The sequence below is a fragment of the Callospermophilus lateralis genome, chromosome 13 (assembly GCF_048772815.1).
Source record: "Callospermophilus lateralis isolate mCalLat2 chromosome 13, mCalLat2.hap1, whole genome shotgun sequence".
In the NCBI taxonomy this organism is placed as follows: domain Eukaryota; kingdom Metazoa; phylum Chordata; class Mammalia; order Rodentia; family Sciuridae; genus Callospermophilus; species Callospermophilus lateralis.
The window spans coordinates 31635193-31660702 of NC_135317.1; the positions used below are offsets into that span (position 1 = coordinate 31635193).

Below are 25510 nucleotides of genomic sequence, written 5' to 3' on the forward strand. Positions count from 1 at the left end.
CACATAGGCCATGTGCTACCTCTGTTGAATTACGAGACACATTATTCTTTTGATAGTTACAATAGGCTTGACTTTTCCTCCAGTCTCCTATAATATAAGGTGAGTGAGTCACTCTCCATTTCTTTTTCCTCTGCTATAAAGTTAACACGTCATCAGATACCATCATACATTGTTAACAACTAGGCACTGGGGTGATAAAATATTAGCATGCATGTCCTTTGACTTTATACTTTACACTTTACTAATTTGTGTGACATGAAGAATCAAGAATGTGCCATTAATGATGTAGCTATCAGAAGTATATTTTGAACACTCTGTGTCCATCTTTAACAAAGCCTTTCTGTCTGTAGGTTTCTATTCCCCAAATTTTTCTCCACAGTCCCCTGAATAACCTAATATAAATAATACATCATGCATTTTTATTAAAGGAACAAAAATGCTCAGAAATGGTTGCACTTTAATATGTCTTTTATTCCTTACTGCTTTCAGAATTGAGCGGCTGGCAAAGGATATAATGAAAGACATTGGATACTGCGACATTATGGTCCTGTGTGTACTTAAAGGTGGTTACAAATTCTGTGCTGATCTTGTAGAACACCTTAAGAACATCAGCCGAAATTCAGATCGGTTTGTCTCTATGAAGGTTGATTTCATCAGACTAAAAAGTTACAAGGTAAGTTATTATAGGTTCCATTTTTATCACATGATATTTAAAACTAATAATGTCAGCATAAAAGTACTAATAAAATCATGAAAATGTGTAATTTTTAAAAAATTGAAGTGAAAATGAAGAGCGCAATTTTTTTTTTTTTTTTTTAATTTGCAAGAGTACCACAGTCTACTACGAGGATTCAAATTATATTATTTGGGGGAAGAAAAATAAAACTTCCTGTTTTCACATATGCAGAGAGACTCTTGAGGAATGATTCATGCATTTTTTTATGGTGATGAAGCTCAAGTGATTATTTCCTGGTGCCCGGCCTCAGAAATGTGTATGGCTAGTGTTAAGAAAGTCCAGTGACTGCTGATGTCCTTCTACCCTGGATGTGTTCTTGGCCCTGGAGACCTTTGGGAGGGTGTCTAGCCCAGAGAGAGACATAGTACTTGGGTTTCTGCAGTCATGAAGTGGTGACCTTTATAGAAGGGAAGCCTGTAGAAACAGCACATTATCAAGTGTGAGGAGACCAGGCCAAGGAACCTCCAGTGGAAGACTGCTCCACCAGTTTATGATGGACTTTCTGGGGCCACCACCAGATAGAACTTTCATGAATTATTCTCCAAGACATGGTCCCCTTAGTCTTCTCTTTATGATGTTAACTTTTGTGATGCTTTTTGATTCAATGAATAGTAAATCATTCAAACTAACTTACTATTGACTCTTGGGGTCAAAAATCATGAAAATATTCTCATTGACTAAACTAGCTCAACAACGTTTTAATTTATTAATGACTCTTTGAGTTGGCTTTCTATTTATATAACAAAATCACCATGAACTTAATGGTGTAAATCCACACAAGTTGATTGTCTTGCAGTTTCTCTGGGTCAGAGGTCTGGGTTCTCTGCTCAGTCTTACTGGGTAGGAGTCAGAGTGTTAGCTCAGGATTTGATCATCTGAGGGTTGTGGTCATTTTTCCAAGATCACTGTTGTTAAAATTTAGTGTCCATTTCCTTGCTGATGGGAGACTAAAGACCTCTCCGTGCTTCTAGAAGCTGCCTTCAGGTCTTTGCTTCATGGATTCCTCCAAAGGCAGTTCACAACACAGTTAAGGTAACTTTCGCTTCTTCAAGCTGGATGGGAAAATCTCCATTCAGGAAGGGCCCAGCCTTTTTTTTTTTTTTAAAGCTTGCCTGATTAGGTCATGTTCACCCAGCATAATCCAATTTTTTTAACATTTTTTTATAACTTTATCTTATTTATTTATTTTTATGTGGTTCTATCAATGATCTACAGCCCCAACCCCATAATCTACTTTCTGAGAAATTCAAAGTTAATTGACTATTCATCTAATCTTGGGAGTGATTTCCTGCCATATTTATAAGTTTGACTTACACTTAGGTAGCAAGGATTATTCAGAATATGCACACCTGGGCTCAGCAGTCCTAAAGACCATCTTAACTTACCCCCCTCTTCAGATGATTCAATTGCCTCAGGGCTAAAGCCGCTGCAAATTCTCCTCATTTCTCAGGATATGCACTCTACTTCCTGATGACCTCTCAGGTTGGGGTGAAGCTCATTTGTTGCAAACACCGTAACCCTAGCTTATTGGTTCCATCCTGTCTTGAAAAGTTTTTTTTTTTTTTTTTTTCTCTTTAGCTTCCCTACATCTTGGATTAAGTAGGTGTGCTCCCTTCTTTTTTTTTTTTTTTTTTATTTTCTGAGGTAACTTTTATGGAATTACACAACCACACTTTATTTTATTAAGCCTACAGGTAATAGTAACATAAAAAACATTATAAATTTGAGTAAATAATAAAAAACTAGGATGTTTAATTACCAGTGTTTTGTCAATAAGAAACCATAGAATTTATTCATATTATTCCTATGGAGGCACTTTACAAATAGATGTATTTTGTTTTTATTTAGAGCATTATATTTATGCATATTCTCTGGGTTCTTTTTCACATAATTATACATACAAAGAATTTGATTTCAATCCCCATTCCTCCTCCCTTTCCTTTATTCCTCATTTTCTGTTCCACCCATTATCTACTCTACTGATCTTCCTTTCAACCATTTATTTACTTTTGGTTGACACTTTTTTCCAAAATACATAAGGGAAATTTTCCCTTCTTACATTTATATATCCATATAATGTGACTCTGTTATATTTATTCCATATTTCTTTCATTATTTCTTCCTTCTTTCCTCTCTTTCCTTCTCTTACATCCACTCAATTGATTCTCTCTATATGTTTATGATATCAGATATGAGAGTAAGCATTCAACCCTTGATTTTCTGAGTCTGGCTTATTTCACTTAGCAAGATTTTCTCCATTTCCATCCATTTGGGGGCAACTGTTCTTATTTTCATTCTTCCTTATGGCTGGGTAGAATTCCATTGTGTATAAATAGCACATGTTCTTAATCCCCTCATTCACTGATAGTCACTTCATTTTATTCCATAATTTGTGTTTTGTGAATTGCTATAAACATCATAGTGATTGTATGTATCACTGTAATTTGGTGTGCTCCCTTCTTATGAGATTTTTTTTTCTCATTCATTTGCCTGATCCTCATTGCACATGTTCCTGATAAACAGCTCTTCTAAATTTATTAATTTATTTTACAGTAGAATGCATTTTGACATATTGTACACAAGTGGAACACAACTTCTTATTCCTCTGGCTGTACATGGTACAGAGTCACTCCAGTAGTGTAATCATACATGTACATAGGGTAATAATGACTGTCTCTTTCTACTGTCCTTTCCATCCCCACAGCCCCACCCCTCCCCTAAATCCCCTCTGCACAAACCAAAGTTCCTTCATTCTTCCTACCCCCTACCCCACTATGGATCAGCATCTGCTTGTCAGAGAAAATATTGGCTTTTGTTTTTTGGGGATTGGTGTATTTTACTTAGCATGATATTCTTTAGTTTCATCCATTTACCTGCAAATGCCATAATTTCATTCTTCTTTAAGGCTGGGTCATATTCCATTGTGTGTATTACCACATTTTCTTTAATCATTCATCTGTTGAAGGGCATCTCAGTTGGTTCCATAGTTTAGCTATTGTGAATTGAACTGCTATAAACATTGATGTGGCTGTGGCATTGTAGTATGTTAATTTTAAGTCCAATGGGTATAAACTGAGGAGTGGAATAGCTAACTAAGTCAAATGGTGGTTCCATTCCAAGTTTTCTGAGGAATCTCCATACTGCTTTCCAGAGTGGTTGCACCAATTTGCAGTTCCACAGGCAATGTATGAGTGTACCTTTTTCTCCACATCCTTGCCAACATTTATTGTTGCCTATATTCTTGAGGATTGCCATTCTGACAGGAGTAAGATGAAATCTTAGAGTAGTTTTGGCTTGCATTTCTCTAATTGCTATAGATGATGATAATTTTTTCATATGTTTGTTGATCTATTGTATTTCTTCTGAGAAGTGTCTGGTCGGTTCCTTAGCCCATTTATTGAGTGGGTTATTGATTTTGGGGGTATTAAGTTTTTTGAGTTCTTTACATATCCTGGAGATTAGTGCTGATAAAAAGCTCTTTAAAAACCCCGTAAACTATTTTTTAAATGAAAAATCAAGTTTATTGAGGTTGATTTACATACAGTCACATTCATACCTTTTAGTTTACAGTTCTGTGAGTTTCAAAAAAATGCAGTCATGTTAATCTTGGTAACCAAGGTGTGGAAATGTTCCTTACCACAAGAAATGCCCTGGCCTTTGTAGCCAGCCTCTCCCATAACTCCCAGACCCTGGCAACCACTGAAGTGTTTTCTGTTCCTAGAGTTTTCTTTCTGTAATGTCATGTGCATCATACCTTGTAGTTTTAGTAATTCTGTTAATCTTAATATAATGCTTTTGAGATTCATCCACATTGCATGTATCAGCAGTTCATTTGTTTTTATTGTTAAGCAGGTTTCCATTGCATGGATATAGTGGGGGTTTTTTTAATCCATTCATTTAGCAGAAGGATACATGGGGTGATTATGCTGTAAGTGTTCACTTGCAGGTTTTTTGTGTACACTTATGTCTTCTTTTTCCTTGAATAAATATTGAGTGGCAAATAGGTAAGTCATATGAAATTTCCAAACATTTTTCCAAAGTGAGTAAATACTTTTGCATTCCTTTCAGCAATATGTAAGTGCCAATTGCTCCACATTATGACAGCACTTAGTATTATTACTTTTTCTTTTATTTTACCTATTTGAATACATGCTAGCATCTCATATGGTTTTAATTTACATGCCTTGAATGAATAATGATGAGCATATTTTCATGAGATTATTTGCTGTTCATATAGCTTTTTATTAAATGTTTGTCCAAATATCTTGCCCATTTTAAAAAATGAGTTGTTTTTCATTATCGAGGTTTGAAAGTTCATTATGTACTTTGTGAATCCTGTATTAGGTATGTGTTTTGAATATATTTTCCACCCCGTGAGATTTTTTTTTTTAATTTTTGTACCAATAAAACCATTTGATGTGGAGTTTTCTTTGTCAGAAGTTTATTAAACTAGGAATTCAATTTTTTAAAATTGATGTAGGAGTATTCAATTTATTTTTCTTCTCGAGTGAACTTTAATAGTTTGTGTCTTCCAAGGTATTTGTCCATTTTATCTAAGTTTTCACATTTAAGGGAATGGAGTTCCTTATAATATTTCTGTATTACCTTTTAATGTCTGTAGGGTCTGTAGTGATATCTTTCATTCCTGATATTATTAAATCATACCTTCTGTCTTTTGCTTTTTCTTCACTAATATGCCTAGAGGTTTGACAATTTTTATCAACTTATGGCTTTTTATCTTACTTTTTTTCAGTTCATTCAATTTATGCTTTTTTTTTTAACCACTTTAGCTTTTATCTTATTTCCCTCCTTCTGTTTGCTTTGGGATTAATTTGTCTTTATGCTCCTAGATGTTAGTTTAGTTCAGAGATTTGGGACCTTTCTTATTTTCTAACATAAATATGTAATGCTGTAGATTTTCCTTAAGTCCATTTTTAGCTACATCCCACTTACTTTTGACATATTATTTTTTTCATTCCACTCAAATATTTTCTAATTCCTTTTGTGATTTCCTCTTTCACTCATTGGTTATTTCATGTTGTTTAATTTTCAAACATAATTTTCTAGAATTTCTCTATTTTTCTAGCTTAATTCTGTCACATAAATTTGTACTATACTTTATTAGATTTCAATCCTTTTGAATTTGTTAAGGCTTATTCTATGGCCTTGAATATAGTTGATCCTGCTGAAACTAATAGCACCAACCTCCATGTCAAATAAAACTACACTGCTTTTTTCTAATTTTTCATGCCTTTTCATTGTCTGCTTCTTTAAACAGCCTCTATTTATTTTACCTTCACCTACAGGCACACATTCTAATGCTTATGTACCCTGTTAACTCAGGTGTATGTGATACTAGTTCAGAACAAACTTTTGTATTTCTAAAACTCCAGGGACATTGTGATCATCATTGCTATGTCTAGACAGATATTTTCAAATCACCATTTTTTTCCTGAGGCCAGGGATGTGGGGGTTCCTACTCAGGGTTCTGGAGGGGGAAGAGGATAGCAATAGTTTTCATCAAATCTGTGCTGCCTTCATCCAATCTCATTCACTGTATACCTTAGCCTTTGTCCCACACCTTTAGTCCTTTGGGACCCAAGGATGATTGTGACGTCTCTTCCCTTCTTATCAAGTATTTCTCCTCTTGTGTGTCACCAGAGTGACTCAGATCATATTCTGAATGATTATCTCATGTAAAACCCTATCTGGTTGCTCACTCAGATGAGCCTTCCCCCTAATTAAATATGTTCAGAAATGAATGGGAAGCTCATATTCATCGTCTGGACGATGACATGAACAGCTCTCCACCCATGACATGTAAGCTGTCCCCATCCAGAGATGAATCAACTGTTGTGTCAGGTTAGACTTGAGCTGACCATGCCTTGAGCGCTTTTAACATACCCCAGGGCAGAGACCAATAAAAACACTAAACTAATAAGTACCATCAAGTAAGGTATCAGGACTAGTTCACTTTCCTCTGAGGGCATTGAGTGCATCCGCATAACTCCAAGCCTATTCATAGGCGTAGACATCTCAAAAACATCTGGGAAGGCACAGTGGTCACTCAAGTATCTTGCTGATTACTTTAAAATTTCTGGGAAAGGTCAGGACTCTGCACTCTTGTAAGTGCTGGTCAAAAGCATGGTGTAGTTTGGTTCCTTCTTACCTTGTTGCTTGATGATTCTATTTTTTTTTAATAATGTTGATTGTTTTGTGTGTATATGTACTTTTTTTTTTAATTCATTGTGGTGCAGGGGATTGAACCCAGGTCCTCACACATGCAAGGCAAACACTACCACAGATCCACATCTCCAGCCCTCAATTTTTTTATGAGGATAGAAAGATGAAAGTTTATTTTACTCGAAGGTCGTGCTTCTCCTCGTCCCAGCCACCAGCATGTATAAGTCACTTCGGAAGCCCTTTTCCCAGAGAGGTATCAGTTGCCTAATGCCCTCCACAGTTTACTAAGGGACTATCCTGAGAGACAGCTGCCTGCAAACATCTGGGTTATTTGATTTGTCTTTGTTGTTATATTAAACTTTCCATGACACACGAAATGAATTTGAATGAAAGGTAGCAATCTAGAAAGGATTACTTAGAAACTGGCGTGCTGATAATTTATTAAAGGCAAACGTGATTGAATCACTGTCTGAAACGTGGCCTTTCTGTTACATACAGGCGCAGACAACTCAGGAGCTTAGGACACTTAAGGTCTTGCGTCCTATGTTTCACGTCTGATGCCACCAGAAATGTGTTATGAATTCTGTATTTAACATACTTCAAGTGGTATGAGCCCTCAGGACTGTACCAAAGAGCAAACACAGACTTTGTATGGTGGCAAATTTTTGTCTTGTTCATCGGTAGTTGCGGACAAAGTTGATTGTTTTTGTCTAAATCATAAAATCCATCGTATTGTTGATTATATAATCACCTGCTATATATTGTGACCTGTGCAGTAAAACAGAATTGTGTACATATACCTACCTTTGGATACCTGGAATTCCCAAGCTCAATTACAATAATAGCACCAAGTATAAGGCTGTACTAACCTTTAAGGGAATAATGACCCACAGACAGGATATGTGAGTGAGAGCTGGAGGGCTTGCTTGGGGTAAGCCAATCATGTTGAGCTAACACCAGCACAGTTTGAGTGGTACTGTGGTGGGAGAGGTATGTGGCCAAAAATGAAGGCAAGGCAGGAGATTGTGCTAGAACAAAGGGTAAGCACCCAGACTTGATTTCCTTTATATTAAAATCTTTATTTTTTATGTACAAATAAATGTGTATCAAAGACTTCAATAGACATCTCTCTAAATTTGAGGATTTGTGTTTTTTTATTAAAAAGACTTTTTTTGTCTTTTTGTTGTTCTTTTTAGATATACATGACAGTATAGTGTATTTAGACATATTATATATACATGGACTATAACTTATTCTAATTAGGACCCTATTCTTGTGGTTGTACATGATGTGAACTTACACTGGTTGTATTCATATACGAACATAGGAAAGTTATGTCCAATTCATCTGTCTTTCCTATTCCCTCCCCTCTCCCTTCCCTTCAAGGATTTTTAGTTTGTAATGCTGTCTTTTTGCTTAATTTTGCTTGCCTAAATATCTCCCAAACTGTGTGGGGGATCTGTTTCCTCTTTTAAAGTTTCATTATTAAAAATGGTTAAGCACACAAAACTTTTTGCTTTCTGTTTTGAGTTATGTGACTAGATGAGTTAAATTGAAATCTGGTGTTTCAAAGTTAACATACTTGTTTTGGTAATTGCAGTAAAGTTTGTTTTTTAAGTCCATCCTAAAAAAAGAAAGGAAGGAAGGAAGGAGAAGAGAAATTAGCATTAGATTAATTTATAGGAGGGTGTGGCTGACATATTCCTGTTCTTCAGTGAAATGAGGGGTATTGGCAACCTAAATTCCTTAACATTTCAAGTTCACTTCCTCCTTCCCTCCCTTCTGTTTTTCTTTCCATCCTTCCTTCTCTCTCTCTCTGTGAAATGTTCTATCAGCACTTGCTAAAAGAATTCATTATCTCATTTAATCCTGACTGAAATCCTGCAAGGTGTCATTTTTTCTTTTACCCACAAGCAAACAGAAGCTCAGAGAGGTTAACCTCATGGCATACAGCCAATAAGTGTTAGAAACTGTGTCAGAGTCCAGACCCATCAGTCTCTCAAGCCTGTGCCTTGGTAGCACATAAACATTTCTGACATAATTTTTTAGGGTTTTCCACAAAACTTTACTGTTCCATGAGATATTATTTTATGTGCTAACATTGATAAAGGAGTTGATTATATTTTCCTCCTAAACTATATGTAGGAGAACTAGGAAATACATACATATAATTAATATTATCATTTTGTAATAATTTGCTTTTTTAAAAAAAAATCTACACTTTTTATAACTTTATTTATTTATTTATTTAGTGGTGCTGAGGATTGAACCCAGTGCCTCACCCTTGCCAGGCAAGTGCTCTACCACTGAGCTATAGCCCCAGCCCCAATAATTTGCTTTTAAGAAATAGTAACCCTCAGTGTCCACAGTGACCACCCCTTGGTAAAAATCCACCCTTTCGTAATGGGAGACCCTAAGAACCTAGCTTGACTATCTTTTTTTTTTTTTAATAATTTTTTTTTTATTTGTAGTTGGATACAGTATTTTTGTTTTATTTATTTTTATGTGGTGCTGAGGATAGAACCCAGCACCTACACGTTGCTAGGCAAGTGTTCTACTGCTGAGCCACAACCCCAGCCCAAGCTTGTCTATCTTGACCTGGGTTGGGGTGGCAATGTAAAATATTTTCTGTGTAGTTTGCATGTGGGATGTGCCAGGGATTGAACCCAAGGGTGCTTAACCTCTGAGCTGCATCCCCAGTTCTTTTTAGATTTTATTTTGAGACAGGGTCTCATAAGTTGCTTAGGGCCTCACTAAATTGCTGAAGCTAGCTTTGAATTCACAATCCTCCTGCCTCAGCCTCCTGAGCTGCTGAGATTACAGGCATTTGCCACCATGCCCAGCTCCTGGGCAACTTTTAAACATAAGTCTGTACCACACACATGTAAGCTTGAAGTTTTTAAATTTACCCACTACCTGTATCATCTGAGATCCTGCAACTTTAATATTGAAACTTTAATTATGAAATTGGTGTTGGGCTTTGATGCACCCAGAGTCCCTGGTAGAAGCAAGTCTAAAACCTTTCTGCAGACAACATATCCATCTGGGCAGTATTCCTGTAGGTAACTCCTCACTTACCCTGAGTTTATAAACCAAAATTACAAGTGATGCATGGAAACAATCCACCATAGGCAAAATCGGCTGGCAAAAAGAAATTGTAGAGATAGGTAAATAAATGATGTGAAAGAGAATAGAAAATAATAGTGCATATCATGACTAAATACTGAAGGAATATTAGATAAAAGATAATATAATATGAAAAGATAATATGAGAACTTTTAGAAATGACATAATAGAATATTTACCAGCGTACAAAAGATAATAATTAAATGGGTAAGATAGGATAAACAGTGGATTAAATGTTGTTGCAAGTATAAATTTGAACTAGAACACAGATCTAGGAAGAAAAAAAAAAGATCCTAAGCTAGCATGGATAGAGACAAAATACAAGAAACAGAAGATACATGAAAGATAGACTGGAAAAACCCAAAATATGTCCTTAGGAATTCCATCAGGAAAGGCTAGAGAGAATGGGGGGAAATAATTTTTAAAAAGATAAGGTCTAATCCTACCCTAGAGTCAATGAAAGACATGAGTATTCAGTGTCAGGAGACACAGTGAGACCCTGCCTAGATGTGTCATACTGAAACTGAAAACAACACCAGAGTCAAAGAGAAGATTATACAGACACCTGGAGAGAAAAGAAACCCTGCCTCTCAAGGAATTCCCACTATCCACAGATTTCTCAAAGGCAACAACAGAAATCAGAAGACATGGAGCAGTATTGTCTGTTCACCTAGATTTTTATTCTCAACCAGATAAAAATAGTAATCACAGTCTAAAAGAGTTCCTCCAAAACTTCAGTGGCTAAAAGTACTCTCCAAAGAATGTATTTTATTAAGAAGGAAATCAGGGGCTGGGGTTATGGCCCAGCAGTAGAGCGCTAGCCTCACATGTGTAAGGCCCTGGGTTTGATCCTCAGAACCACATAAAAATAATAAACAATAAAATAAAAATAGTAAAAATAATAATAATTTTTAAAAAGAAGGAAATCAAATCCAAAAGAATGTGATAAGGAGACAGTCAAGCATGTAGGTAAATCAAAAAAAGGTTTTGATTGCTTAAAGTAATAGTGAAGTAACAATATTGATTGTGACAAATTTTGGTGCTAAAGCACATAAGCTGGAATTACAATATCAGTCTATACTCGGTTATAAATGGGACACAATGATCAGAGTAAAATCATCTCATGTCCTCTCTATTATTTAAGTGAGCATAGAGATGTCGATGACTTACAAACTTCATTAAGTATGCCTATTAAAAATTCAAGGACAACATCTAAAAGAATAGGAATGCTATTTATGATTTCTAAGACAGTAGAGAGGATGAAAAGGAATAGTTAAAAAAAAGGAATAAAGAAAACTCAAAACTCGATTGATTCAATAGTAAACCCCAAATAAGAAGCAATTAGGTAATGTTATTACACTCACTTTACAGATAAGGAAACTGATATCTGATGTGTTAAATAACATGCACAAGGTCAGTTAGCCAGTGGTGGATCTAATCATCAAACCCAAGTTTGACTCCAGCACTCAAGATTGTGACCATGAAAACATACTGTGTCCTTAGAGATGGATTGAGATGAATTAGATGAAAAGGAGAGAAATTTCACCAGGTGAATCAGCATCATGTTCTCCTGAGCTTTGTTTTGACATTTACCTAAAATTGCTAGAAGAATGGCAGTCTGTGAATAGATGATCAACTGCTTACTTTTTCCCCAAAATGTTGTACATTACATGTTAATAAGCTATGAAGAAGTCCCTTCTAAGAAAAGGAATAATAAATATTGACACTAGGTTTTCCTGCAGATCATAGGAAATCCATGATTTTCTTTCCATCTTTTCCCCCTGAACATATTCACTACGCCAGCTTGCTGTCTCTGGATTCACTTGAAGCTTGCTGCACTTTGGAAAGCCACTTCCAACAGGATTGCAAAGGAGCCTTAAGCTCCAAGCTCCCTACCAACTCTCGAGCATGTAGAGAATTGAATCAAAGAGAAACTGGCATAATTTAGCTGCCTCTTGAGCTCCCCGATTGAGTGTATTTTGAGAAAGCCCAAACAGGGTAGGGGTGGGAAGCCTTTTAAAAATATCTATTCTAAGGGGTTTAGAGTGGAGAAACAGAATTTGAGAGACGCTGGACTATTGTTAGATGCCAGCAAGTGACTTTTCAGCCGGCTTTTTTGTGTGTGGGTATATTATTGGCAAAGCTTTTTTTTCTGTTTTTTTTTTTCTCCCTCTTAAATGTTGCCCTGATTTAAGGTTCATTAATTGATATACTATCCAATGTAAGGATACTCAGGGTGCAACACTCTGATTTTTTTGTTTTCCTCCAATTTGGCTAGCTACCTGGCAAGTAAAGTAAAATCATCTTCAAGCTCGATTTTAAGAGACAAGGAGGAATTCTATTTAAAGTAGGCTGGAGTTGCCCTAGATCCATCCCCCTGGTTGTTTGAATGAGCACTGCTTTGTATGAATTAGTAATTCTGGTGTGGGGGCAACATCCAGAGAAAGTTTTTTTGAAGCTAAAATCCAACTTAAAGTACAACCACTGTAGGACTAGAGATTTGCCACACAGGAACGTGAGCTCCTGGGGAAGCTGGCATCTGTATTAAACAGGCACATTAGAGCTAAGGGTTGGCTATAAACCTACTCCCATCAGGCAAGAAAAATGTGAGAATTCATTTTTTTTCTCTCTCTCGTTCCCATAGTTAAAAACAAAGGATTTAAGTCAGTCCTGACCATCCATGCTAATGAGGAATGGGAACAGGATCAATAAACCAAAGCCAGGGAATTTCATGTTAGTAATTCTCATTTCACTGTACACCAGGCTTTTCCATGTAGGAAGGGTGCCTTGAGTTGAAAAGATGCGTCCTTTTCTTTTGGGGATAGGCAATCTGTACTTAGCAGAGTCTCATCTTGGGCTCAGAATGAGAAAACAAGATTACAGTTCTCTTGAGATTCAGTTACCTAGAAAAGAGTTCCCCAGTTCTTCAGGGGTACTGAATTGGTCCAAAGCAGTTGTGTATACATAAGAGAACAGAGCGAAAGTAAAGGAAGACTAGGAAAGTAGAAGATAAAAGAATAGAAAAGGGAGAATGAAAGACAAAAGAAATTCCTAAAATTATCATATTTCATTAAATCTAAGACTGTAAAGTACACTGTCACATTTTGTATCACTAAGAAAAGGTGCTATCAAGTGAAACCATAACATGACATGAATTGTTAAGATACATCCTGATTATTTGAGATATTAAAATGTGAAAAAGAATGTGCAACTTGGAATTAATAAAAATTAAGTCTGTTTTTCTCCAAAAAAAAAAAAAAAAACCATACAATAGTATGTTATAGGACCCAAGACTGGAGAATGACCAAAGAGCAAAGAGCATTTTCTAACATAGTTCAGCTATTCAAACACTTGCCAAGGATATAGCTTAAGAGTGGGGGAGGGGCAGAAACTGTTAATTTTTTTTTTTTTTTTTTTTTTTTGAGGCAGGGTCTTGCAAAGTTGCTTAACTAAGGCCTCACTAAGTTGCCCAGACTGACTTTGAACTTGAACTCTTCTTGCCTCAGTCTCCCCAGGGGTTCGCCACTACACCCAGTTGTTTTATAAAGCGAAACCAAAGCCCATGTGAATAATGAGGTTAATGTTAACATTTTTAGTAATTGCTCCTTAAACTCATTGTTTTATAAATATCTATACATTTTACTAATGTACATTCTTTACATTCAAATTTAATTTTCTAGGAAGATACTTGCTAGGGTTTGCCTTTCCTTATAAAAAGCAAACCCTGAGAGGGCAAATAAGAGAATAATGCAGCGGTAATGATTAAATTATAGAGGCAACCAAGTTAACACAGCTAGCTGCAGCAGGTAGGGATTGAACTCAGCATGAAAAACAAGATCCAGCCTTGGAATGGGGCATCTTGGGGCATGGACTTACGTGGCTGCAGATACAAGTTGAAGTGCAGTGTAGGAGTAATAGTTAGTAGAAAGATAATGAAAGACCACAGCCTTCAGCACTCCAAGCACCAGGTAGGTGGTATTTGCCAACTTGTGTAAGTAGGTTCTACTACAGATAAAACCAAATATTCATTGAGCACTTAAAGACAACTGTTGTTCTAAGAGTTTTATGCATATTAACTCATTAAACCCTCATAAGACCCCCCATGAAATTAGTGATAATAGCATCTCATTATTTTTTCACTTGAGGACATCGAGGCAAATCATGTTAGTTGGATTCCTAAGAATACATGACTAAGGAGTGGGGCTCTGCTTTGCTCCTGAACCAGGACTTTGAATTACAGCACCACAGCTTCATCTTGGAGCTGTGGAAGAAGAAAAGACTCCAATCCCTAGGAGGTGGACGAGCAGGAGAAGGAAGCTTCCCAGTTCTTTAGGTATGCAGGACAAGCTTCCAAGAAGGGACTTAGGCATAGCAAACAGGACCAGGCACAAATCTAGGACATACAGTGGGTACTGGATCTTGAGAACAGGCAGAAAGATCAAAGCTTAGCCCAAGAAGCATGAGACTGAGAACATGCTGGTAGGTTCTGGTTGCCTGCCTAGCAAGTCCAAAGAGTCCCAGTCCCAAATAAAGTCAGGTTTATTCCTAGCGATTCTGTGGCATTGAACCAGTAGGTGAAATGGGAGTAGTAATCTCTTGGTAGGAGAGAAAGCTGTAGAACCTGGAAACCAGACAGGGCATGACCCATCAGAAAGTGTGTGTACAATAGTATTGATGCATTGGATGCCTGCAGCTGCCAATATTATTTTGTGTATCTGCATTTACTCCATTTATCACTTCAAAGCATGCTGGTCCCATGGAACCCGCATGATGTATGCACATACAAAGTATATTGTCAATCAGTTTAATTTATTTGTACCTGGCCTGTTTCAAAATGGTATATTATTAATTATGGCTATATAATTTCCAATTTTCTGCACAAAAATAATTATTGGCCACAAAATAACTGCCCTTATTTTATGTTAGGCTATTTTTAAACAATATAACTAAAGTAGAATATAAAACTTAGCATCAAAACCATAATAGTCTTTATGAAATTACATATTCCATATGTTTTTCATAAAACACATGAACTTTATATAGTAGAAGAATTACCAGGAAATAATGTGGATTTGGAGTGAAAAAAAGTTGGTTATATAATAAAAAGCTTGAGAAAATATTTAGGGAAAATAATCTCCTTAAAAATCTTTTATGATGGTCATTGTGCTAAAATACAGTTTGAACTTAATGTCTTTATTTTCATTTTTAACTACAGTATGCATTCCTTTATGATATGAGTTTGCCCTTATGAAGCTTACTATTATTGTTAACGACTAAGGTAATTCCAACACATAATAAAGTGCTTGGGATCCATGACATTCAAGGTCAAGGATTATTTAATTTTCTCCTTATTGATTTGATATTCATATGGAGGCTAGTTTTGAAACTAGTTTTTTTGTTTATATTTCTGCCTAGTATTTTTTTCTCCTTGACAACAGACATGGAATTCAAACAGACACTGACAAATTAGAGACTAATGCCCTAAAAACAGGATGACTGTCAGTGAGGAAAAGGGACCAACAATAAGTCAAGGGCCCAGCAGCTCAGGCCACAGATAGCAATGACAGGCTGGGCTGCTTCAGGAAGAGTCTGGTAGACCTGCAGCTGGTGATGAGTCAGCGATGCCTTTGCTAAAAATGCTCATCTAACACAGTTGTGGGAAGTGTTGGTCGGCACGTGACAAGCAGAAGCCCAGAATTACTCCTTCCTCTCTGCAGCTCTCCTGAGTCCTTGCTGAAGGACTGGAAAGGGCTTTGGTGCCTTGCAAAGCTGTGTGTGGAGAGCCTTTTTTAATCAGGACAGGCAGCTGGAAGGCAGACTCTAAGCTGCACCAACCAGTAAGGACCTGGGTTTAATCCTAGCACTGTAACGTGCATGCACAGACACACAACGCTAAGTCCTGTAAGAAAAGAAAATGTGTAACGTTGTTCTTCCCCAAAGATAATTTCTTAGGTTGAAAATCGCTTTTTAACACATCACTTATTCCATCAGTTTCAGAGCCCATATCACAGAGGGAAGTCACTTGTAGTCTTTATTGCTTTTTTTCTTTCTTTCTACATGCTTTTATTTATTTCTTTAAATCACTTATACCTGTTGTGTTGTAGGCAGGGCAAGACTTAACTGTGAAAGAAAAATATCCTAGTTTTATTCCTATATTTAAATAAAAACCCACTCACTTTTAGTGCAGATCAATTTGGACCTGCAAAAATATATTTAACATTTTAGATGCTTTTAGGTGGCACTCTTGAAAGAGAAGTGTCCATAATTTTATAAGTTTAATGAATACATTTATTGTGGAAACCATTATGTAACTCAATGTTTGTTTCTTTTATTGAAAATATTTTAACATATACCAAATGGATGAATGAATGTAGATTTTTTTCCCAAGGATAGTCATTTTTCTTTGCGAACCAACAGTATTGTTTGACTATTCTACAAGCAGAACAAACCAACTAGAATAAATTATCTCCTATATGTCTTTTTTTTAAAACATTTATTTTTTAGTTTTAGGTGGACACAATATCTTTATTTTAAAATTATGTGGTTCTGAGGATCGAACCACTCTACCACTGAGCCACAACCCTAGCCCTTCCTATATGTCTTAAATGAAGCTCTTTATTGTACAATAGTACTATTTATAGGTTTGTTAAAGTTTAGTTTTATATACAAACTAATATCAAGAATATGGGTTAACTGATTACTCTATTAAAGTACTATTTTAAGTATTTTACAAATATTAATTCATTCGTGCACAATGTAAATTAATGAGTTTGAGAGCTGTTATTATTCCTGTTTTACATGGGATTTGGAAAGCAAGTCACAGAAAGTTTAAGAAACCATCCCAAGATCACAGCACACATTGAGAATGAGACTGACTTGCAAAATTAGGCAGCCTGGCTTGAGCACACAAAGATAGCAGCCTCTCCTGTCACCCAGAGAAGGACCCCATGACCATGGTTCACTGTGACAAGGAACTCATTTTTCTGGGCTTCTCTTTCCTCTTTCATAAAATGTTGAGGTTGACTTTCAAGATCTGTATGTTCCCTGACAGATTTGAGTTTATGTCCTCTTTAAAATCCTGGAATGTTTGTATAAAAATGACAGATTGCCCACATACATTTGGTTAGCATTCTCACTTAAAATGACAAGAACATATATGTAACCTTAAATGATAAACTGAACAAGACGGGAGACAACAGGGCCAGAAACAATGGACCTAATGGCATGGACCCAGAGGCCTCCAGAGAATGACACCAAAGAAGAGCAAGGCAAGCAGGGCCTCGATGGACTTAGCACTCTGCAGACTCAGGCGCAGCAGATAGTGAGCTGATGTCACGGTAGACGGGGTGGATTCCCGGTCCCTAATCCCACTTCCATTGGTAACTGTTCTCTCCTATTCAACCAGCCCCCGACTGTTGCAGGAAGCTGAAGACTAATTTTTTAGCAAAAAAATTCCAAAAGTGTACACACCAAGTAAAGCAGAGGCCTGGGGAGATTCAGCTACAACCCCTTATTCTAGAACTATCAGCTCCCTTCCTTAGCAGCATGCATATTCACAACCTCAGCCCCCATTGGGAGGCACTGAGGTTTGACAGTGAGTGTTCTTTGAAGAAACTAAACAAACCTAAAGGAAAAAAAAAAAAACCTGCATATATTTCATTTGGGAAACCACCATTGAAAAAGATATCACTTGCACGAGAACCTGCTGGTAAATCTATTTGTCACCAATCTCTTCCCCCATAGACATATGAAACTTTCCAGGAGGTTGTTCTGGTATTCTGTATTTAAATATGAAAAGACAAACAAGGAGAACAGTCTCTAATATGAAAGAACAATCAAACAAAGCAAAATCAGGAACAAAATAAGCTTGTGAAAGGAAGCCCAAGAAGTTAGAGCTAAATCAGGGAATAGAAGAAAACTTCCAAATATTATATTTAATATTCCCATGGAGACAGAATAAGATATTGGTATCCTTGAAGCAATAATAGACTATAACAGAATAAGAAAAGATGAATAAGAGTAGAAAAAAAATTCTTGGATGTCAAAAATATATACATTGTGGCTCTGTGCAGTGGCATACGCTTGTAATCCCAGCATCTAGGGAAGCTGAGGCAGGATGATTGTGAGTTCAAAGCCAGCCTCAACAACTTAGCGAGGCACTAAGCAACTCAGTGAGACCTTGTCTCTAAATAAAATATAAAAAAGGGATGGGGTTATGCTCAGTGGTTAAGCACCCTTAGGTTCAATCTCTGGTGCCAAATATATATATATATACACACACACATATGTACACACACACACACACACACACACACGTAGCAGATGCTCTTGTTTCCTATCCAATAACCACTGCTACACCCCACTTTTCTCAGCCTCCACTGCAGAAGCTACTAATGCCATTACCTTGATTTCCTGAAGAAATGAGCATTTGACATAGTAAAGGAAAACCTGGTGAGAATCTTACCAGAAGGAATGAAAAATAAACGATGGGAGGAAATTCCTCTCTTTTTGACTCTTGGAATTGTAGCAATCTTTGTGGGACTTTGAAAAGATGAGTATAAGGACTCAGCTAATTACTGAGATGGCAGAGAGAAAAGAAGGATAGAATCTGGGTCCTCAATGGCACCACAACCAAGAAACCATAGGGAACAGGAACACATAACTATATGCCGTGGGGCATACAGCATGCAGGCTGCCAGGGAAGGTCTGAAGTTTAGTTAGAAGAGACAGCCTTGTCTGGAAAGAGGAGAGGATGCTATTGGAGGTTCTACTGAGTACAAATCTGCATAATCCATTCCCTTCACTGGTAGTTAACACTGTGGTCAGGCCCTCTTCTAGGTGCCAAGAATACAGGACTGAGCAAAGCAAATTCCTTGCCATTCTGGACCTTCTCTTCTAGAGTAAGCAGACAGGAAATTGACAATAAAACAGGAAAATATGAAAAAATGCCAAATAGTAAAACAATAATAGGGAGAAAAATAAAGCTGGGTCGGAGAAATAGGGTGGGCTGGAGAGGGTCAGGGAAGGTAGTCTCTAATTATGGATCATTTGAAGAAGAGACTGGAAGGAAAGAGGGAGTAAACCAGGTAGATAGGGAAAGTCAGCTACAGGAAGAGGAAATGACAAGTGAAACGGTCCCTGGGTAGGAATGTGCTTGGCACCGTTGAAGAAAAGCAAAGGCAGCCCAAGAAGAATACGTCAGAAATTAATTGATGATCCAGAGAAGTAATGGGGGCCTTTTGCTCTGAATAAGTGGGAAGACTAGAGTTCTGAGCAGAATAGCACCATCTGCCTTGTGCTTTAAAGAATTAGTCTGTCCATTGTGTTGAAAATAGAGCAAAGCCAACGAAAGTAGAAGCAGGGAGACATTTGGAAGGTCAGTGCAGCAATGGTATGAGAGACAGCTTGAGCCAGCACAGTTACAGAGGGACTGGTGAGAAATGCTGGCTTCTGTATCTGTTTAAGAGGTAAAGACAAGCCACCATCCAGATTTACTGATGAATTTGGACTGGTAGATATTAACATGACTCCAAGACTTTTGACCTGAGCAAGAATATCAACTAAATTGTCATTAACTAAAATGGGGATGAGTGTAGAAAGAGGAGAGTTGGAAGAGGAAACCAGGAGTTGTGTTTTAGACATGTGAGGTGAATGGGCAGCTGGATACACCAGTCTGGAGTTCAGGGAAGAGGTTGAAGGTGAAATTGTTAGTTTAAAAATGAGAAGTGTACAGAAGGGGCTTAAAGTCATGATAAAGAATGGTTCACCCCAAGTCTGAAGGTAGATGGAGAGAGTTGTAAGGACTGAAGGTGGAGCAGCCAAAGATTTAGGAACTGAGAGGAAAATAATGAAACCAAGTAAAGAACTCTGAGAAGGAAATGGCCAAGGATTCATGTCTTGGAAGGCATGTGGAGGAGAAGCCAGTCCCCCAACAGATGCAGTTGATAGATCTGACAAAAAGACTGAAAACAGACCACCATATTTAGCAAAGTGGAACTTGGTGACATTGGTAAGGGCTCAGTAATGTGTTCACAGAGCACCTAATCTAGACAACCGGTCATAGGAAGTGGAATGAAACATTGAAAATAACCCCTTGCCTAGAAGGCATATGCAATTCTTTGTGTGAGTGTATGTGGTGCTGGGGATGGAACCCAGGGCCTTGTGCATGTGTGGCAAGCACTCTACCAACTGAGCTATGTTCCCAGCCCAGGCATATGTAATTCTAACCTCATTTCCAGGCTGATAGAAGCCCACTGTGGAAAGGGTTATTAAAAGGAAAATAAGAAGCTGTGTTCTTACCATTTACACTGAGTTGACATGCTCTTTGAATCTTTTATTTATTGAGAAGCATGGTAACAGAGCTAGATAAGCCATTTCCCTAATCAAATGTTGTCAGAAGTCTTGGAAAGGCAAGCATAATACAAAAGCAACACAAAAGCCATAAGTCCAGTCTTCATAATAAAGATGCATCTGGTACAAATTCCAGTATCATATAAATTTCGGATGCCAAGTTACTGAACCTTTTTGAATCTTAGTGTTCTCATCTGTAAAGTAAGGCTAATCATGCATTATCTCATGAAAAGGCTTCTTATTGAGCAATAAATTGGGTAGCATATAGGGAGCCTTAATATTGTCTCTTCCAAACACCAGATCAATAAATAGCAGCTATTTATCATTGTTGTTATTATTATTATATCTTATTTAGGCCTAAAGTAGAGGCTACTTGCTTTGATGCAGCCAAGAGGAAGCATCTTTTGACATGAACTCAATTGGAGAAGGGATTGGCTAGAGCTGCTGTTTTAATAGAATTCTTTGGAAGGCATTTATTATGGCCTGGACCTTGTAAGAAGCAGAGTAGCTCTCAAGGTCATATTTTCTTGATATATTCCAAAATAAATTTGCACTGACTTCTCTTAAACTTTGCTTTTTAATCCAGATTGAAACATGTTTAAGGTTAAGATAATACTACACCCCTGGGATGTTGGGAGTGAACACCTTGCTACTTAAGAATGTTGGCAGGCTGAGAAGTATGTGTTTGTGAGGCACTGAAAGGCCGTAAGCTCACTTTGATCTTTGTTCGCATTCCCACTCTCATATACTCTTACTTTAGAGCCTGTGTCTGCACGGGTGTTGGTTTTACTCTCAGTGATTCACAAAATAGAAATCAGATAGCAAATACCTAAGAAAAGATTTTTTTTTTTTGAAAATGCATTATGACTTTCTATATTCAGAGTGACTCAGACCAAACTGGAATATTTCTAGTGGAAATAAAATATTTCTACTCTTGAATAAAATATTTGGAAATTTAGCAAATGGGTCTGTGTCCTAGAACAATGTTTACTTGTTTTAATTATGGCTTTGTTTTCTTGTTTAAATACATAACTTTGAGTTCTGATTCTACAGTTTATTTTTTTCCTATCTGATTTGAAAGTTTATAATTTTGGAGCACTTCAGCCAAGAGATTCATAGGGCAGTATGGTATTTGGATTTCAGGTTTTTACATTATAGTGCATGCTCATTCAATTTATCAACTTTAAAAAATTCAAACAAAATGGACATTTCCCAGAAGTTAAGTAATTTCTCCAGAGACAACATAAAATTTCATTAGTCCTTGAATTTAAAAATCTAACCTGATTTAAATTAAAAATACATGGTTCTATTTCTCCACATGGGCCCAAAGAAATATTTGTTTGTGCATCTTGAATCCATAGATGCCTTGTGCTTCCTGCCCTTCGTGTGAGTTCTAGTTCCTACATTGCAGATAAATAGATTCCAAAACCTGCCTTAAGAAGCGTTGTGCTAAGTGGCATTATCCTTATTAGCATTTGACTATATGAATTGAATAAAAATATATTCTAATAGAGCTTTGTAAATATTAGACTGACCAGAAAGGGTCTTTTCCGGCAGAAATGACAACCCCTAAATGCTCAGATAAGAGAGATTATGCCCGACTTGATTCTAACCCCTCTGTATGCCATGATCATAGTAGAATTTTACTTAACCAACTATCTGGGCATAAAGAATTATTCCATTTGGATCTAAAATAGGGTAAAGTGTTTGAAGTCACAGTTAACAAGCATATCAGTGATTACATTCAACACATAACTTTATTACAATTGAAAACTGAATAATTAATCATCTTATAAACCTAATAATTACCCATACTGTCATGTAAAGGATCAAGCTAAGAGGAACAATAAGAAACCAAGATTGTTTAACGTTATTTCCTGACAGTATTACACATTCCTCTTAAATTAACTTTGAACCCACAAGAGGAGGTTAACTCCTGGCTTATCTCTGTTTCAGCACAGAGTTCCTCTACTATGATTCTGCTTTGAAAATGGGGAAGCCCTAGGAAAGTCAGTGTTTTCTCCATAAAATGGCTGACATTTCAAGGGTAAATGGGATTAGACCTTTTTGATGCCGTATTTGACATCCTTCATCTTTTACTTAATGAAAAGAATGCCTTATACTCTGGCCAAGTCTGATTTCAAAACATTATCAATGGAATTTTCACTATTTGTTTAATCACCTGTAACTTTCCACACAGTAAAGTTTTCCAGAGGAAGAAGGACGTGATCTGATTTATGGTTTGAAGGCTAGGATGGAGGGGCAAGGGCAGAACCAGGAGGACCAGAGGAGAAGTTGCTGCAGACTCTGGAGACATTTTATAGTAGACCCAGGAGGATGGGAGGGGAGGTGAAAGAGAATGACAGGCATCCAGGATGACATCCAAATTTGAAGCTTAGGTACCAATTGGGAGGAAATATTTGCAAAACATATATCTAATAAAGGTCACTTTTGTAGATATGTAGCATTCTTACAACTCATTAAATAGAAGACAAAGAATCTATTTTTTAAACATTGGCAAATGGTTTGAACAGGCACTTTACCCAAAGGGATATAAGAATGGCTAATGAGAACATGGGAAAATTCTCAATAATCATTAGTCATCAGGGAAACATAAAATCACGAGATACCACTTCACATTCACTAGGATGCCAATGACCAAGAAGTCATCCAATTAAAAATAAAGAGGTCAAGTAGTAACCATCATTGGGGAGGAAGTGGAGAAGTCGGAACCCTCATACACTGCTGGTGGGAATGAACAACAGTTCAGCCACCTTGAAAAACTCTTAGACAGTTTCTTATAAAGTAAATCTATACTTACCATATAACTCACAACCCTACTCCTAGGTATTTTTATCCAAATGAAAACTTTTTTTTACACGAAGGCTGGTGTGTGAACAAATCTTCATAGCAATTTTATTCATAAGAAATCAAAATAGAAGGATTGCAGATGTCCACAAACTGTTGAAGGGATAAACAAACCATGGGGTGATCATGAATACACTACAGTCAACAATAAAAAGGAATGAGCTACGTGCAAAATGTGATACCTGCGGCAGTGTGGGTGAATCTCCAATGCTCTATGCTGACTAAAAGATCCAGACTTGAAAGGCTACATACTGTATGACTCTGATTAAATGAAACTTAAAAAAAAAAAAAACACACACACAAAGAAAAGTCATAGCAGAACGTACAACACTGTTTGCCAGAGGTGACAAGTGGAGAGGAAGGAAGCACAGGTACAAAAGAGCTCTTTGTGGTGACAGGAACACGCTGTCATGATTTATGGTGACAGATACATGACTGTATGTATTTGTCATAGTTCATTGAATTATATACCAAAATTGGTATCTGAAAATTAGACTTCAAAAGAATTGATTTTTTTTCCAAGTAATTATAAATACTACTGTATCTTTTATGTTGAGGTCAGCATATTTTAATTAGGATTTGATAAATGCATAGATGGACAGTGTTTAGGCAATGTTGAAAAATATACCCTAATTCTCTAGACATCTTGCTTCTCAATGTAAGATGGAAATCACAGTTCCTGTTGAGAGATTTTTTTTAAAAGTCTGAAAAATCAAGTATAAAACTATGTTTGTAAATTATGCTGAATTTTTATTGCCTGTGGTTCAGCTGTTATTTAATGGAATCCAATGGTGGTTTAATTTGTAAAGAATCCTTTTGTAGTCAAAGTGGGCTTACATGATTTTGTAGACTTGCATTTTTATATATTGTATTAGGTTATATGAAAATTGGATGGATTTATAAGTACACATTCCTAAAGGGAGAAAAATGTTCTTTCTCATACTTGGAGGTTTTTAATTGATTCACATTCAACTAACTTTGATGATGGTTTTTTACAGAGATCATACACTGTGTTTTCATGTACATTGTCTTAATGTTCTAGCAACTTTAAGATAGGGATAATTACTTTCATTATACACCCATTGAATTAAAAAATCTATGAGTTATGTGCTGATTTGCTTATGGTCACTCAACTTGTAAAACGAAAGATAAGCTTTAGGTTTCCTGCTTTAAATACAATCTTCTTTCCTCAGTCAAAGCCACCTTCTCCCCCTAGTCCTTAAAATACGTAAGTGGTCAGGAATGATTATTCTTCATCTGCTTCATGAATTCCTAGCTTCTAACATTGCTCAGCATACTGGACAAGCTTATGTGTTTCTTTGGATTATATCTGCATATAAGTCCATAGTAAGGTCTGGCTATGGGCACTAAGAAAGGTCCTTGTACTGCTAAATTAGACCCTCACCTAAGTTCATTGAGGTACTAAGGGCTTCATGGACTTAGACTAGAAAATGAGGTATTATATAAACAGATATTTTTTAATTACAAGATAAAATATATAGTAAAAACATTTTAAATCTAAATTTATTTCCAAGTGTAGCATATTCATCTTTCACTTATTAAAAGAAAGGATGTTTTTTGGCCTTTACAAATCTATAAATATTAAGAAGAAATATGTGCAATATTTTAAAATTTATCCATTTAAGTAACATTTGCTGGAAGTCTTGGCATCTGTTTCTGCTAGATCTTATGAATTTGGGGGGAAAATAAGTCATACTTCATCAGATGGACTCAGCCTTGTATCAAGAGAAGCTAAAGTATAAACAAATGAATCTTGAATCCAGAGATGATGGGTAATGAATATTTTATAATCTAAAAGGCAGCTGTGTCCCAAGTACCTATTAAAAGTCCTCCAATGTCTCTTTCTAAGCTTTGAGGTAGATTTTTGTTTGTTTGTTTGTTTGTTTCCTGGTGCTGGTTGGACTTCAAGTCTTGCTCATGGTAGGCAGGTAGATGTTCTTCTCCCCACTTAACATATAAGGTATGTTGAATGCCTTGTTCAGGGTTGATTACTTCAGGATGGGAATTTGATTGAAGTGGCCACCCTCTTTCCTGCATACACACCCCTGCCAGAGAAATTCTGGTTTTTTTTAAAGGTAGTTGGAATCAAAGGGGCCATTTGGAAGAAGGGTATTTTCCAATGTTTTTCTCCTGCTTCCACATCCAATCTCAGTTACCAGGGACAGAGTACAAATAGGTCTTAGGTCCAATGAGATGCACAGTAACACATGGAAGACTCTATTGCTC

General features: G+C 36.7%; 1 protein-coding gene across 5 annotated transcripts in view; it reads left to right on the forward strand.

Moving 5' to 3' along the window:
- Window positions 1-25510, forward strand: part of Prtfdc1 (phosphoribosyl transferase domain containing 1) — a 99362-nt gene that overhangs the window by 13357 nt on the left and 60495 nt on the right. For all 5 annotated transcript variants that reach the window (XR_013088428.1, XM_076831561.1, XM_076831560.1 and 2 more), the window contains exon 3: window positions 490-673. Coding sequence is in view for 4 of the 5 variants with exons in the window: in XM_076831561.1 (XP_076687676.1) it covers window positions 490-673 (184 nt within the window). In the remaining variant the exon portion in view is untranslated. The remainder of the gene's footprint in view (window positions 1-489; window positions 674-25510) is intronic.